The sequence below is a fragment of the Lepidochelys kempii genome, chromosome 3 (genome assembly GCF_965140265.1).
Source record: "Lepidochelys kempii isolate rLepKem1 chromosome 3, rLepKem1.hap2, whole genome shotgun sequence".
NCBI lineage: Eukaryota > Metazoa > Chordata > Testudines > Cheloniidae > Lepidochelys > Lepidochelys kempii.
Genome location: NC_133258.1, coordinates 186837274 through 186855114, shown reverse-complemented (window position 1 = coordinate 186855114; position 17841 = coordinate 186837274). Strand labels below are relative to the sequence as shown.

Sequence of the window (17841 nt, the reverse complement as noted above, 5' to 3'; positions counted from 1 at the left end):
AGACGGAGCAAGTGTGAACAGGAAATTGCGATTTTTATTATGTTGACATCACTTTTGTCGAAACAAATTGGTAGTGTAGACATGGCCTAACTGTCAGTATCAAAGCAGGCCAGTCAGACAGCCTGTTACCCAGTAGACTGACAGACTCATAGAGTTAAGGCCAACAGGGATATTAGATTATCTAGTCTGACTTCCTGTATATCACAGGACATTACATTTCACTGTTAGCCCTTTACAGAGTCGCATAAATTGTTTGGCATCTCTTCCAGAAAGGCATCCAGTATTGACATGAAGAAATCAAGAAATGGAGAATTTACTCATTCCCTAGGAAGTTTATTCCAATGGTTGATCACCATTAAAAAATAAGGCACTGTTGGGCCTTATTTATAATTTGAATTTATCTGGTTTTAACGTCCAGCCACTGGTTCTTGTTCAGCCTCTCTCTGGTAGATTAAAGAGCACTTTAGTATACGGTATTTTCTCCTCATGAAGGTACTCTTCTTCTGTTTCCCTTCTCACCCTTTGTCTGTCCTGGCCATTTACATTGTAAACTATACAAGGCAGGGACTGTCTCTCACACTGACCATGTCTACACTATAGACTTCATCCAGCATAGCTATGCCAGCCAGAGGTGTGAATCTTGACTGACACAGCTGTGTAGACAGAAGCCGATAAAAACTGCATCAACACTAGAAGAACTTTGTATACTGGTACTACTATAGTATACTGGAAAAGGTATCACTAGTGTAGACATGGCCTATGTGCTTAGCTGGGGCTTTTAGGTACTTCTGTAATAGAAATAGAAAAATCATAATAGCCCCTGATCTATGCATTTAACAACAAACAACAACAGTTAGTTATTCTTTTCAGTATGGACTTGAAGTTACAATGCCAACTCTACTAGCTAACTACACATTAGCTGTTTGAGCACCTGAACTTGCAGTATTCAAAGTAGTTCCTTGAGCGATGATAGGGAGTACAAGGCAAAACTGCTGTGCTGAGGTAACCTTATCTAGCAGCCTACTTTGGTGAAATGCTAAAAATACAGTCTTGCAATAGCAACCCACTAACAACAGAGAGAAACAGCTATGTAATACACTTATGAGGTGCTGATGATGTTTTCAACTGGACCTGTTCTAATATGATCCCTTGCTGTTTTCATTCTTCACCCAGAACTTAATTTAAAAAGGAAGAAAACCATGCAAAGCAAAGCAAAGCATTTAGAAGTTGCTAAAATAGAGGAAAACACGTCTCCTTCCAGCATTTTTTTCTTGGAAATACTGTATTATATATAAAATTCCCTAATTATTTGTTCTGTAGAAAGGGAAATGCATTTCTATAATAAATAATAATAATAATAATAATAGTGCCAAGAGCCTCCAATGAAAATCAGTGCCTCATTGTGCTAGGTCCTATGCAAACACATAGTATGAGACAGTCTCTCTCTCAAAGAGCCTGCAATCGAAATAGAAAATACAAAGGGAGGGAGGGGAAACAGGCACTGGAAAGTGATATGCAACTGAATTCTCTGACAATATTGCATAAGAAACAGCCTGAGTTTGTATGTTCTGAGTGATTTCATGAAAACATTTTGGGCCTGCATCTCCATTATGTTACACCTGATATAGATATTTACACCAGTGCAAAGTGTAAATGACTGCACAAGATGAAGGGAACAGAGAATTGTCTGATAATTACAGACAAGGGGGCCTGATCCTGAGACTTCCTGGGAATTCACAGCACACTGAGATTGTGGGATTGAGCCCCATGTGTGAAAAATCCTAGAAATAAAGGCATAGCTACAGAAATGAGAATGCTCCTATATAGACATCATAAATTGTATGCTGAACACATGTAAATGAGTGTTTAGATCAGCATTTGAAACTAGTTTAGGTTCTCAAGCATCTCATCCTGTACCGTTCATCTTTTCAAAGGATGTTGGGGTTTTTCTTTTTTATAAGGAAGTGATTAAAACAATTGTAACTGATGGCATATGAACCTAGTAATTGGGCTGATAACACTGACGTACAAATGTATTTACCACAATATATAGTGAATCTTACAGTTCTCCAAAGTGATACACTGGTATCAATTTAGGAAGGGAGTTTGGATTTATTTTTCTGTTATATAAAATAAAAATTTATAGATCTGGACAAGCCTAAAGCTACCCTTCTGAAAAGGAAATAACTATACAAGGGGGCGGGAGGAAAGGAGTAATAAAATAGATTGGAGCAATTCTGTTTTGGGAAAAATTCTCTCAGGTCCCTTTGTTTTCTTATGAGTCAATATTTTCAGTTTCTTTAAAACTCTGGCCAATTTCAAATTGTGTAAAAATATTGATATTAAAAGCAAGGAAAATACAAGACTTTGCACACACATCTAAAATCTCCCAAATGCCAGAAAATATGAGTCCTGCGAGTTGTGCTGCTTTCAGAGTCCACGCCTTCCTGCAGGCACTGTGCTTTCTTCCAGGAAGTCACTTCTGTGTACGCACAGAATGCTTACCCCCCCTTATTGCCCCTGACTGAACATGAGAACTAGTTGTGAATATTCATGGTTCAAAGCCACCACTGTTCTCAAGGCAAATCCAACGCACACGTTCATAAGAGATGTTTGAAAAATTAATCTTTTCCCCTCAGGCGTCCATCCCCTTTTGTCCTTTCACAAGAGGCAACAGCTTCCTATGTGCTACAAAATGTGCTTTGCTGCCCCTGATTGCCATACATCTGAGCAGCTCAATGTGTTTTACAAAGACTCTCCCAAAGTTGTTTACTTTCTGAGGGTAGACTCTAAAGATAGTCCTTAGCTTTTCATTTTGGATCTGGACATCAAGCATTCCAAAGCTGGGACTTTTTGGAGCTCAGGTTTTGGTTTGGCCCATTAAGTAAATAACAGTTCAGAGTCAAAGAACTGGTGGGGGATCTCAGTGCCACCAACTTTGGTGTACTTCCTTATCAGGAGTTTTGGTCTGGGCCATCTCTGGCAAATAGTGGCAGTGCTGTACCATGAGACTGATCTTCTGCAGCAGTACTGAGAGGAGACAAGCATCCCGCTTGTGAACTAATAAATAAAGGATAAGGTCAAGGTTTTCTAAAGAAACTACAGTAAAAGCTGTTTTATCTGGCACTTCACCAACCGGAAAGTTCTATAAACAGGTATTTCTGATCTTCCTTGAAATTCCAGTTTATAGTCTGGTTGGCGCGGAGCTGGTGCGGTGCTGGGGCATGGAAGAGGGTGTGGAACACGGGTTCTGGGAGGGAGTTTGGGTGTGGAAGGAGGCTCAGGGCAGTGGATTGGGAAGTGGGAGAAGGTGTGCGGTGCCGGATCTCGGGGGTACTCACCTCGGGCAGCTTCCCACAAGTGGCGACTTGTCCCGGGTGCTCCTAGGCAGAGGCGCAGCAGGCAGCTCTGCGCACTGCATCTGCCCACAGGTGCTGCGCCCGCAGCTCCCATTGGCTGTGGTTCCCAGACAGTGTGAGCTGTGGAGCCAGTGCTCGGGGCAGTGGCAGCACATGGAGCTGTCTGCCATGCCTCTGCCTAAGAGCAGCTGGGACAGGTTGCCACTTGCAGGGAGCTGCCCGAGGTGAGCACTGCCCAGATCCGGCACCCTGCACCACCTCCTGTGCCCCAACCTGCCGCCCCGAGCCCCCTCCTGCACCCAAACTCCCTCAGAGAGTCCGCGCTCCACACCCCCTCCCACGCCCCAACTCTCAGCCCCGCATCCCCTCCTGCACCCAAACTTCCTTCATTTTAGTTAACTGGCATTTTTCATTTACTGGCACCCCCAATTCCCTCAACATGCCGGATAAAATAGGTTTTACTGTAGTAATTGGAGTGCCTCCATTTTTGGGTGTTTAACCTGAGACCTCCAAAAGGGGACCAATTTTCAGAAGGAAAGTGCTTAGCACTTTTTGAGAATCAAGCCTCTTTGAGGTGTCTCAAAAGAGACACTCCAAAACGAGGCAAACAAAACCTATAGTCACTTTTGAAAATCATGATCTGTGTTTGGAAAATGTAAAGAAAAATAAAGCTGATTCTTATATTGAAAGTGAAACTGGGTAAAAGTCTTGGTATTCTGATGATTGATGGATGCCAAGTGAAGTCTTGGATGATTCTGCAGCACAGCACTCTATTAAATACCCAAAAGAAGTACCTACATAGTTACTAATTACAACATGAACTTCTTAGGGTGGTCAGGAGCCTGCCACATGAGAGGAGTGGAGTGGCTGAATTCCACCCCCATTGAAGAAAGCATTTAGAAACAGGTCCTTGCCTCTTCATTAAAATCAGTGCACTCAGGGTTCCGTCACCCCATAACTGCAGGACCTCTCACACCTTATTCTGAGGCAGCTAGTTCTGGCTCCTGACAAGCTCCAGCACACATACAGGTAGGGACACACCCAGCTGCAGATGCTGTGATCAGCTCTGCATGGGGAGGCTACAGCTAAGGAGCTGCCCAGCTGCTCGAGTGCACACCCCCCTCAGGAGTTTAAACCCAAAATTATACCGTCTTGTGCTGCACAGAGATCTGTACAGTGTAAGCTCATGAAATTTGCCCCCTCCCTCAATGTGGAGAAGGATATGCAACAGCTTTCTGCCCAAAGTTATGACTCTCCCACACTGGTTTTAGACAAAGCAAAAATAAGTTTATTAACTACAAAAACAGATTTTAAGTGATTATAAGGGATAGTAAATAGATCAAAGCAGATTACCTAGCAAACAAACAAATCATGCGAACTAAGCTTAATATACTCAAGAGATTGTATATGAGTTGCAAATTCTTACCCTAAATGATGATTCAAGCAGGCTGCAGAGATTCTTAAGGGGCTAGCTGCACTTGCTTACAGCTTAAAAACACCAGGTGTTCCTTTCACAGGCTAAAAATCCCTTTAGCTTGGGTCCAACACTTCCTCCCAGTTCAGTCCGTGTTCCTCAGATGTTTCCTAGAGTCTCTTTGGGGCAGGAGTCAGTGAAGAACTATGATGATGTCACTCCCCTGTCTTAAATAGCTTCCGCATGTGGCAGGAACCCCTTGTCTCAAAGTTTGGTTCCCACACCAGTCAGTGGAAAAACAGTGGTATTCCAAGATGGAGTCGTAACCAGGTCACCTGGTTACATGTCCCTGTAGTGCCACAGCAGCCATTGCTCAGAGGCTGTTTGTAGCGTCCTCAGAAAGATTCCCCGTTGGGAGATGAGCTTCTTCTAAAACCTACTGTTTTCTCCTAATGGCTCATCAACCTGAATGGGCCCTTCCAAGCCAGCCATCTAGACTCAACATCCTCTGCCTAGTGGGCGTTTCCCAGGTGTAAACACATTTGTCAATATTCATAACTTCAGATACAAAGTGACATCTGTATACAAATAGGATAATAATATTCAGTAAATCATAACCTTTCCAATGGTATCTCACATGACCTATCTTGCATAAAATACACCATAGTTATGCCATAATCATATCATAATATCTCTATGAAGAATATGGGGTGCAGTGTCCTACCCACCCTCCCCTGTTACCCTCTCATTCTTGCAAGACAGAGGGTATATTTGCTGATATTTGATAAACTCCACTTACAAGACCATGCTGTGAGGAAAAGGCCATTAAGACAAACCAGCAAGGAGTTGGTTGGAAATAATCCTCTTGATTAAAATGTACATTATGTCATTTTTGTTTACTACATTTCTTGCTTTTGTAGATCTCAGAAAACCTCCATTTTTTTCAGGTTTTTTAAAAATTTCTTCAATGAAGAAGGCATCTTAAAACTATAGTCTCTGAATTCCCATCTGATGGTCAAAAACCTTTTCAGATGGATATTTCCAACTGCATTCACTTGCTGTTTCTGAATCTTTACTTAGAGCAGATCTCATCCCTAAATAATGATATAACTAGACTAGCCTTTCACAACCCACAGCACAGAGCCTGAAAAAGCATGCACTAATCTCCAGCTAAACAGGACATTGAACAGCAAAACTGAGGACTGCATGTGCCATTTTTTAAAAAAATCAGTTTACAAAATAAATAAATCTCAAAGGTAGTGGATACTGACAACTGACATGTGACAGGGGCATAACTTTTTGTAACCATGACCCAGTAAATGAAGCAGTCTCTTATTAGCAATCCTATATGCCTCCTATATCATGTAATATCAGAAGGGAAGTAAATCTCTGGCAAAAAACACACGATGTCAAGACCCTATTATGCACAGTTGAATGGATAAACAGAAAAGTCAGAGCAAGCAAAGAACTTGAAAGGCCTGGCTGGGATCCATGCTGAGCCCTGCTAGAATACCACAACACACCTCCTAATGCTCTATTAATATTGTCGGTTGAGGAACTGAGGCAGAGAAGTGAAGTCAGTCAGCACAAGGCCACAAGGGAAATCAGCATCTGATCTGGGATTAGAAGGTTGGAATTCCTAGCTCCTAGTCCTATGCTCAGAACATTAGATCACATCTATTTTCTGCTTTATTTTTTACTATAACTATCAACCACTTTCAAACAGCATATTGATGAAGCAAAGATGATTCAAACTTCACATTCTGGACAGTCCTTTAAACTTCATTGGAAAAAAAAACAATTCCCTCTGAATTGTCATCTGATGTAATTTTAAAAAAACATATGCTTTCACCAGGCAATTTGACAGGAAATTATAACATATACAATTAAACCAATTGCGAGATCAACATATTAGACAACTTCTAAAAGTTCATTTAGTGCATATTTTGTCTAACATGAGCATTTTTACTATATGAAAATCTTGCAATACCTTATTAAATATCTAGATGGTGCTTGACTGTACAAGAAGAAATTTGGGAGTTCTAATTACAGGTAGTACAATAGAGAAGTCTCGAGTGACTGCAGTGAAGTTACAATAAAGTAGTGTGAGAGTTAATCAATTCTTATCTGTATGTTTATCTTACATACCTACTCAACACAATGGAAATACAACTCACTCCAGATAGTACTATATTTATAGACAGGTCTTTTAAGTGTTATTGTACCACAAACCTTCTTAAGAGCTAAACAGAATATATCTATGACTTTCTACAGACCCTTAAAATCATATTTGTTATTTCCTCCAAGAAGGTAAATATCATGTCTAGTTGGCAGCCGGTATCAAGTGCAGTGCCCCAAGGGTCGGTCCTGGGGCCGGTTTTGTTCAATATCTTCATAAATGATCTGGAGGATGGTGTGGATTGCACTCTCAGCAAATTTGCGGATGATACTAAACTGGGAGGAGTGGTAGATACGCTGGAGGGGAGGGATAGGATACAGAAGGACCTAGACAAATTGGAGGATTGGGCCAAAAGAAATCTGATGAGGTTCAATAAGGATAAGTGCAGGGTCCTGCACTTAGGACGGAAGAACCCAATGCACAGCTACAGACTAGGGACCGAATGGCTAGGCAGCAGTTCTGCGGAAAAGGACCGAGGGGTGACAGTGGACGAGAAGCTGGATATGAGTCAGCAGTGTGCCCTTGTTGCCAAGAAGGCCAATGGCATTTTGGGATGTATAAGTAGGGGCATAGCGAGCAGATCGAGGGACGTGATCGTTCCCCTCTATTCGACATTGGTGAGGCCTCATCTGGAGTACTGTGTCCAGTTTTGGGCCCCACACTTCAAGAAGGATGTGGATAAATTGGAGAGAGTCCAGCGAAGGGCAACAAAAATGATTAGGGGACTGGAACACATGAGTTATGAGGAGAGGCTGAGGGAGCTCGGATTGTTTAGCCTGCAGAAGAGAAGAATGAGGGGGGATTTGATAGCTGCTTTCAACTACCTGAAAGGGGGTTCCAAAGAGGATGGCTCTAGACTGTTCTCAATGGTAGCAGATGACAGAACGAGGAGTAATGGTCTCAAGTTGCAGTGGGGGAGGTTTAGATTGGATATTAGGAAAAACTTTTTCACTAAGAGGGTGGTGAAACACTGGAATGCGTTACCTAGGGAGGTGGTAGAATCTCCTTCCTTAGAGGTTTTTAAGGTCAGGTTTGACAAAGCCCTGACTGGGATGATTTAACTGGGAATTGGTCCTGCTTCGAGCAGGGGGTTGGACTAGATGACCTTCAGGGGTCCCTTCCAACCCTGATATTCTATGATTCTATGAAATAGTTTTGTTAGGCATGTTTATCAGCAATCCATGCTGAAATTGTACTGGTGGAGGTCTTCTCCCATTTTGTCCCTACTATGTGTTTTCAGTGTTTCCCTAAAGCAGAAATCACACTTAATGATGGTGAAACCTGTCACTTAATGATATGGAATTTCCTAGGTCTTCTCTAAATCACTTATTAGATATTAGTGTCAAATTAGCAACTCTTTTGGAGTAAGCTCATATTTTCATTCCGGCTCCACCTGTCTGAAGTTGCTAGTACTAGAGTATCTTCTGAATCTGTGGTAATAATGATCTCCATTTGCTCACTTTTTCTACTAGAGCCATTCCATGGCCGCTTGCTTGCAGCTCCTTTTCACTACACAGTTTGGTCAGTTCCTGGTCAGTTTTATGCCACCAGGAAACCAAAGCCTCTTGAGAAGTTTTGTCTCTGTCTCTTTGGATAACTTGTTCTGATCTAGCCTGGTTGTAGCAGAGGAGAGGCAACTGTAAGAAAAAGCTGAAGAGTCCCATTTGCAATCTGAAGCATCTTTAAAGGACTGACAGTGGGGAGGTCACTGTGAATTTGTCATGGGACCACAAGACAAATAATGCTGGTTAATTAGTGATCCCCTGTAAAAAGCCTACAATGACTGCAGGAAGATGTCACTTGTTTGTGACCCTTGTACTGAGTGCTGTGACTGAGTTCCAAAAAAAACTTCAGGGAGTTCTTCAAAATCTCTTTTGCTGGCTATTACAGCAATAGAAGAAAAGAAGACTTGAGGCTACAAAAACAACGAGGAGTCCAGTGGCACCTTAAAGACTAACAGATTTATTTGGGTATAAGTTTTCATGGGTGAAAAACCCACTTCTTCAGATGCATGGAGTGAAAATTACAGATGCAGGAGTAAATATACTGAAACATGAAGAAAGGAAGGGAGTTACCTTACAAGTGGAGAACCAATGTTTACAGGGCCGATTCAGTCAGGGTGGATGTAGTCCACTCCCAATAATTGATGAGGAGGTGTCAATACCAAGAGAGGGAAAACTGCTTTTGTAGTGAGCCAGCCACCCCCAGTTCCCATTCAAGCCCAAATTAATGGTATTAAATTTGCAAATGAATTGTAGCTCTGCAGTTTCTGAAGAAGAAAGAAGTGTTAGAGGAGCAGCAACAACGCATGGTGGCTGTGGAATCTGGGCAGAGTGTGGATGGGGAAGGGATAAATAGTTACACGGTCTGTACTTTAGACAGATGCTTATTTGTTGTTTGTCTGTCACCGTCTGTGTCGTCTATTTAGATCATAAACTCTTTGGGGCAGAAGTTGTCTCCTTCTATGTGTCTGATTAGCATCCCACACAATGGATCCCACGCCTTAACAGGGGGCCTTTGGTAATATGATAACAATAATAAAGAAAGAAAGAAAGAAAGAAAACAAACAAAAGGCCCAAGAATCAAGAAACTGAAGAGAAAGGACAGAATGCACAGAAGGAAACACAGTGCTAGATAACCTCATAGATTCTTTCACTGACTCGTTGGCTAACCTGTGCATAAGCTCTGCTGTGTCAGACTTATGCTGCGTTGCCATGGAATTTGAGAATTCAATTCCTCTAGCTCTTGCACACTCATATAAACTTCTGGTAACGACAACATTCTTTTTGTTTGTTCAGACTTGGTTGTCCTGGCAATATTTGCCTCTGGCTTCGTATTTCATAAAAAGTTGGGACTTGTAACCAGATTACATAAACAGAGTCTTTTTTCCATTCTAACCCTAACACGCTTCCTTCTCTCCACCATACAACTTAAAATGGAACTAATTGAAGAAGAAAAGAGTGGCTCACCAGGAATGTTCTTACCAAATACATTCATTGACTACATGGCACATGTACACTTGTGTTGTTTCAACGTATGATGTTATCACCCCTAGAAATATAATCAACCTGTTCAATTCACAAGCTTCTTTTTCATTTAACTGACTTTTGGAGGCCTGATTCTGATCACACACCAGTGTAGATAAGGAGTCAATGGGACAGATTTTGTTCACAGTTACACATGAGGGCAAATCTGGAATAACGATTGCCTAATCAGTGGAGTTATTCTAGATCAGTAGCTCTCAATCTTTCCAGACTACTGTACCCCTCTCATGAGTCTGATTCGTCTTGAGTACCCTGAATTTTGCCCCACCGAAAAAACTACTGGCTTACAAAATCAAACATCAAAATACAAAAGTGTCACAGCACGCTATTATTGAAAAATTGCTTACTTTCCCATTTTTACCATATAATTATCAAATAAATCAATTGGAATATAAATATTGTAAACTCGCATTTCAGTGTATAGTATATAGGGCAGTATAAACAAGTCACTGTCTATATTAAATTTTAGTTTGTACTGACTTCACTAGCGCTTTTTACGTAGCCTGTTGTAAAACTAGGCAAATATCTAGATGAGTTGATGTACCCCCTGGAAGATCTCTGCATATCCCCGGGGGTAAACGTACCCCTTGTTGAGAACCACTGTTCTAGATGTCCACCAACATAACTGAGATCAGAATGTGGCCTAATGGATTTACATCAATATAATATTGATGTAAATGAAGTATGAATCCAGTTTTGTCTTTTAAGAAGCTTTTTGACTACTGCAAAATGTCTCAGTACAAGCAGACATTATGTCTCTGCTAACTGCAGAATATACTATCAGAGATAGCCTAAAATTCTATGCACAAGAGCCGATCAATAGGTAGAGACTAACAGCAGAAAAGGCACACGAAAAGGGTGATGCATAGGTTGTTTTCGTATAATTTATCTTATAACATATTGCATTGTAATACAGCCAGCTCATTAATTGCAACTCTTTGGTTAAGGACTCTGGTTACAATATGACGTATGTTATTTACTGCATGCAACAAAAATGTGAGGTCAGATCACACCCTCTGCTTTTATGCATGGGGACAAAAAACGTCTGCAAATAAGGGCCTAATTTTTGTAGCAGCCACTCCTTCCAAACGTTCAGAAATTTCCCAAGCGGATTCCCACTCTATGCTCTCAACTACCCCACCTTTCTCACCTACCCATTAATTAAAGAGAAGGGGACTTCTGTTCAACCACTCATTTTTTTTTTATCCCTTCTATTCTGCTGCTTTATTCATGTCCTCTAACCACCCAGATTCTTCTATTTCAGTCCAAGAAAATTCAGTCCTAATTTACTGGAAACTTGTCTGGAACAGAGAGACATGAACACTGCTGAAATGAATCAAAATATAAGTCAAATAAATATCAGTGGAAAATCTTGGAGAACTGATTTTAGGATTAAGCAACTGCAACTCTCTCATACGGTAATTAGAACAATTGGCTGAGAATTCCATAATATAAGTGACAAATACTAATAATTTTAATGAGAGTTGTGTTGGTCATCACATTAATGAAAAAAGCTTTTCTTATATAAATAATTTTATTCTTAACTTTACAGCCAAGTGATAGTAGACAAACCAGAGTCAGCTTCTAGCTGAAACAAGCAACTCCATTCTGTTCAGCATTCACAGAGCCATGTACTGTCATGTGAAAGATGGCCATTAGAACTTTCAATCCACCTCCCACAATCTGACATAACAATAGCGGCTATTTCACACAAGAGCTGTGCCTTTTTTACATACGGACTGAAACTAGTCTCTACAGGAAGGCCTAAGCTACACTAGAAGAGGTTTGCCAGTATAACTACTGGTACACTGGCAAACCCTCCTAGTGTAGATGCAGTTTACACCAGCAAAGGAGATGCTTTTGCCAACATAGCTTATCTTGGTTTTCTCAAACAAAATAAACTATCCCAGCCAAAGCACTTTTTTGCTGGTATAACACTAGGGCTTCGCCAGTATAAAAAGGTTTTTAAAAATTACACCCCAACATTATCATAGTGACAAAAGTTTTAAGTGTAGACCTGGACTAAGAGAAATTCCTTGCACTGAGATATTAAAATAAAGATAGACAAGAAACAAAAACATGAAATAAAACTTTAGGTAAGAGGGTGCAGAGATATTATTCTTCGTGGCCAGTGGCCAGTAAGGCTTAACCAAGAATTCTAAACATGCCCTGAATATATAGGAGAAAATAATCACTGTATAAACCAAGTTGCTTAAACATACATACATACTGGATACACTCTTCCAGTCGTATTATATCTAGCCATGAATCTCCTGAAAAGAAGTCTGACATTACTGATTCTAAGTCTGCTTTCTTTCTGATCCACCAAAATCATCATAAATATTTTGTGCTTCTGTGAATTGCGCAGAACAGCCAGGGGCCAAACTACAGATATCTTAAAGAATCTTATTATATGCCAGATCTTTCTTGGTTCAAATTACACCACCCACAAACATCCTTCCCCAAATTGTGTCTCTCTGTGTACACCACTAGCAAGCACTGTTACATACTTTTGTGTTTGAGAAGCACTGATATTAACCAATAATCTACTGTTTCCTCATGCCCAGCCAATGTAGTTTGGCAACTGGTAGGAAGACCCTGTTGCATGCTGCATGTCTTGGAAAACGTCTGCTTTCTTTCACAAAACTCATATCTGTGGCCATATATTGAATGTGCTTGGATTATATCTTTTGTTTGCCATCTGAAAACAAATATATGCTAATTGCTGCCCCCATCAACAAAGCAAATTTACAACTTGTCTGCAGCTTCTCATAACTCTTAAACCTAGTAGAATGCAATCAACCAGCACACGAGCAAATGTTGGGAGACTTTTGCAGTCTTAAATGAATAGGAGCATTTTTATACCGTTTCTATTCCCTGATCAGACTGAAATATTGACTCACTGTAGCTATTGGTTTTTCCCCTAGCCATTGTAATTTCTTGTCATAGTGCAGCAAACTAGAGCTCAGAATTCAATTTGAACAGTGAAGATGTCATCACTGAAACACTTTTTTCTGAAAAGGTGCCTGCTGCTAAATATTAATAAAACCTTTAAGTTACAGGTAGTGGGGGGTTGAAATAAAAACTAATATGTAAGAAAAAGACAAAAAAGGCAAAGGAAAAGGGGAGATAACTAGTCGGTTGCCAAGGACTTTTGTTCTCTATGCAGGGTATAAATGGTCACACCATTACACAAGTTGGTATGAGTAATGCATATCTGGAAGAGGAGAAATAGGGCAGGGTAGGAAAGGGCTTAAAGAGGAAGAAAGAAGGCGTAGCAGAAGAAGAGAGGTGAGCAGACAGGAAAAAGTAAGCATTGTAAGTAGCACTGATCATACTCACTCAGGGATAGAATAGCTACTAACAAGTGTATCAATAACAGTTCACCTCTCTCACTCTCTTCTAATATGTACAGTCCTGGAGCTTTAAAATCCCTGCTGTTCTGCAGGGTGAGTGCCACTGAATAACAGGGGGGTTTGTTGTTGTTTTTTGTTTTTACAAAAAGACATTCCCTTCCCACAACACAGGTGGAGTTTTCATACCCATAACAGAAAAGGAATTTCATTTGATGCTCTACACTTGGGCCTGGTCTACACTGGGGGGGAGGGGGTCGATCTAAGATACGCAACTTCAGCTACGAGAATAGCGTAGCTGAAATCGACGTACCTTAGACTGACTTAGAATCACTTACTTTGCGTACTCGCAGCGCGGGATCAACGGCCGCTGCCGCTCCACCGTCGACTCCACTTCCCCGATCACTCTGCTGTCAACTCTGGAACTCCACCAGAGTGAGAGGTGGATCGATTTATCGCGTCTACACTAGACACGATAAATCTATCCCTGATAGATCGATCACTGCCCGCCAATCCGGCAGGTAGTGTAGACGTGGCTTGGAGTGGAACTGTCAAAAGCACTGAGAGTCAGCCTAACCCTCAGAAAACTCCCATCGCCTTCATCAGAAAGATAGTTAAAGCAATGTGGAGAGAGCTTTTGAAAATCAAAATCCCATTCTATGTCTTTCTACTTCTGTTTCAGCCTGACAAGTGTCCAGAGTATAGTTACGATGTTTCCCATAATGACAACCAACCCAGACAACAGAGAAGGTTAGCCACTACTCCCCTTTTTAACCTTAGTAACTTTGAAGGTAGAAAAACAGGTCAGATAGAATGTTGCCTGAATAAGTGTCTTTCACCAACTCACCTGAAAGCCCCAGAAAATTCTTTATAGAACATGCTAGCCAGGTCCCCACTGTCTCATATAAATGAAACACTAACATAACTGAGTATGACTTCAGAATAGGCTAGCTGTTGACTATACTTCCTTCCTGTACTGAAAGCAATGAAATTCCTAGGATGAGCAGACATGCTGTGAAAGGCCAACACGTGTCATTCTCATAATTTCTAATGATAAAGTGTTTACAGGTGTGTGGTTAGCTTCTAGAACCAATAAACCAAGCCAAGATATAGACACACATTTGGCCATAAAGCATATATTTATGTCAAGATGCAGACTTTGTTGCCTACTTAATTATTCCCTTTGCATTTCCCTCAGCTTCTGCCCCCCCCCCCCCCCAAAAATACACCACTGCCCCATTGTAGACTTTTAGGCACTATTTTTAGAACTGATTAGTGACTTTGGATACCAAACATGAGAGACCTTAAAGGGCCATGATTTTCAGAAGTTGGGCGTTCTGCACTTTCTGAAAACTCAGACCCCTCTACAGTGTCTCAGGTGTGCACCCCAAAATGGAGACAAACAAAATCACTAGTAACTTGAAAATTTTTGGCCCTAAAGTCTTTCCTGAATGATCTATCATACCAAGACAAATCAGAGATTGTGTTTTTGGTCAATCATTATCATTTGCCTTGCTTGGCAAGACAATAATACTCCGCATCACAGAGTATCTTGCATCTCAAAGGCTCAGCAAATGTGATTTTATATATGATAATCCTCATTACCCCTTGCAGGTGGTGAATATTATATGCCCATTTTTCAAATGAATAAACTAAGGTACAGAGAAGTTAAATCACTTGCTCGAGGTCACATAACTAGTTAGTGGCAGAACAAAGAATAGAACTATTACCCCCTTTAACTATTAGGCAAAACCTTGCTTAAAATCTGCTTTACCAAGGACATCACCAACTCTGATCCTGAGCCATCCCTGTAACTAATTCATTTGTCTCTATACTTTATAAAAATGATTAAATCTGAGTCTATGAATATCATTGCCCCTTCCCTTCACCACTATCTTTGATTTTTACACACAAGTCATAGTATTCCGAGTCAGTACGACGAACTAGCATTACATGGCTCTTTTTTAAAAATGAACAAGATATTTCATTTTGAAAAGGTACTAATTTCCACAGTATTTTTAAATTAAATATAATAGCAAGATGCATTAGTCAATACAAAATTAACATATATTTGAAAAATGCAAATATTATTAATTCATTGCTAATAAATAAAAATAGTTAAAATAAAAAGAAAGGCATGTACCCAGGAGAGCTTTAACTCCAAATCATTTGATGTTTGTTTATTTTTAAAATGTAATTTCAGTCTCCCCATTAAGCACCTAATACATCCCCCCAAAAAATTACAATAACAAATGTATTATTTTAATTGCTTGACAAATTTCCATTTTTGAATCAAAGTAATGTTTTAAGTTGTCTGCACAATAGCATTTGAAACTTTATATTTTAGAAAGATATGAAGAGAGAAATTCACTCTTAAGATGAAACTAGGACTGTCAAAGGTCAGCTGTTTGTAATTTTAAACTTCTTAATTGTTAATTATAACATAAGTTTCAGCCTCCAGTGAGTTCTTACAAGGTATCAACACTTGTAAAGGTGAAAAAAATGCTCTGAAGTATTGTCATGATCTCAAATACACCAGTAGAAATGCTCCACTATAATCAGCAATGAGAAATGAAAATAAAAGATGCTAGAGGCTTTGATTACTGTAATGAGAGCCTTTGATCACTGTAAGAGTTCAAATTATATCAGTGTCTCACTGCAGAAAACACGGATGTTAAACACTAATACATGAGTGTTACTATCTAGCTAGGAGCTACTGTTCCTATCAACAGGAAGTCACCCACCTGGGGTAGCATGCGATTTTCCTCCTCCAGCTGTCTTACTCTTGCCTCCAGCTGCCTAACATAGGACAAGGTTGAGTCTAAAATTAAAAAGAAAAAACTCGCATTATACACACAAGTCTGCTTTTGTGCACTAGCATCAGAGCCTATATAAGACAGGAGATTTCTGATTTGGTGTAATCACAGCAGATATCTCCTCTTAAGTGTACCTTACAACACCCAGTTCTGTTTCTCTCTAAGATAATACCAGTTATTGTTGATACTATAAGTCGTTTAAAACGTTAAGACTTGGCAGAATCAGCCTAATTCCTTGTTGATTTTGAGTCTAAACTACTGTAAATGACAAGGCAGTTGCTTCTCTACAACACAATAAAAGTCCCAAAGAAAGGCAATGAAGAACAATTTCTGCTAATCCCTACCCTAAACTTCCTGAATTTTCTGTGCTATGTAACTACATACAATTTTAGAAACACAAGAATAATACAGTGAACTATGGGGTCACTTTTGTACAAGATAAAAGAGTTTGTGCTATAGCAAGAGCCAATCACAGAGGTAAATCCTGCTCGCCCCATCCTGCTCACACAAATATTTTCATTGGCCTCAGGTGAAGAAGGAGAGCAGGATTTCCCTCAGATATGAGATTCAAAAAATAAGCATACATCAATTCCATGGGCTCACTTCCACCCTTGAGAGAGTCATATATGGTCAATTATCCTCCCACTGAAGCAAACAGTTTTCCTAATGACTTAAATGGGAGCAGAATTTGGTCCATAAGGAGAACCAAAGCCAAAAATCAGAATTTTCCAATACAGATGACCATGCATATCTTGGCCCACATGGAAGCTCTGCAGGTAGAAAAGTGCCTCTAAAGAAAATGTGCATGGAATGGGGAGTAGTTTAATTGTAATACAGAAGACTACTTCTCCATACAAGACCATAACTGTGACTCTACCAGCCCCTATTAATTCAACAGAAGTCAGCCCTTCTCTGGGGCCTGATTCATTAATTCTCTACACCATTTTTATGCTGGTGTACTCTAGTGACTTTAGCTGGAATTACACCAGCCATCTACTCATGGAATAGAGTGGAGAATTAGCTATTTGGTCTCTAAAAGGTGTATCTGTTGACATGCTGGGTCAGGTGTTCAACTGGCATAATCCCCATGGCTCCACTGACTTCACTGGAGTTCCTCAGCTGAAATTAGCTGGCACTCTAGATCTCTAATATATCCAAGTCACTTCACATGCCAGCCAGTCCATGAAATAAAAATGATAGGAGACTGGGAATGCAATGTAGTTGTAGCTATGTTGGTCCAAGAATATTAGAGAGACGATGTGGGTGAGGCAATATATTTCCAACAAAAGCTATTACCTCACCCACCTCGTCTCTCTAGTAGACTAGGTTTCACTTAACACTCTTATGGGGAGATGGTAGACTAAGGGCCATTTTAATTCTGAATTAGAGTGTCCACATAGGGGTTTAATATAGTTTAACTAATCCACTTTAAATTCATACCTTTATTTAATTCTGATTAACTTTCCTGAGTGTCTCCATGAATACAAGCCCTAAAACAGCAGTTCTCAAACTGTTGGTAGGGACCGAAAAGTGGGTTGTGACCCCATTTTAACGGTGTTGCCAGGGCTGGCTTAGACTTGCTGGGGCCCCGGGCTAAAGGCTGAGCCCCACCGCCTAGGCCGAAGCTCGAGGGCTTCAGCCCTAGGCGGTGGGGCTCAGGTTACAGGCCCCCTGCA

At 40.5% G+C, this 17841-nt stretch overlaps 1 protein-coding gene across 5 annotated transcripts in view; it reads right to left on the bottom strand.

Annotated features, from left to right (window-relative positions):
- CCDC85A (coiled-coil domain containing 85A) overlaps window positions 1-17841 on the bottom strand; it is a 192575-nt gene that overhangs the window by 18840 nt on the left and 155894 nt on the right. For 3 of the 5 annotated variants that reach the window (XM_073339340.1, XM_073339341.1, XM_073339343.1), the window contains exon 3: window positions 16094-16170. The exons of 1 other annotated variant lie outside the window; for it this stretch is intronic. In XM_073339340.1, coding sequence (XP_073195441.1) covers window positions 16094-16170 — 77 coding nt within the window. Of the gene's footprint in view, window positions 1-5278; window positions 5352-16093; window positions 16171-17841 lie in introns of those variants that run through there. One more of the 5 variants, XM_073339344.1, reaches the window with a different exon arrangement.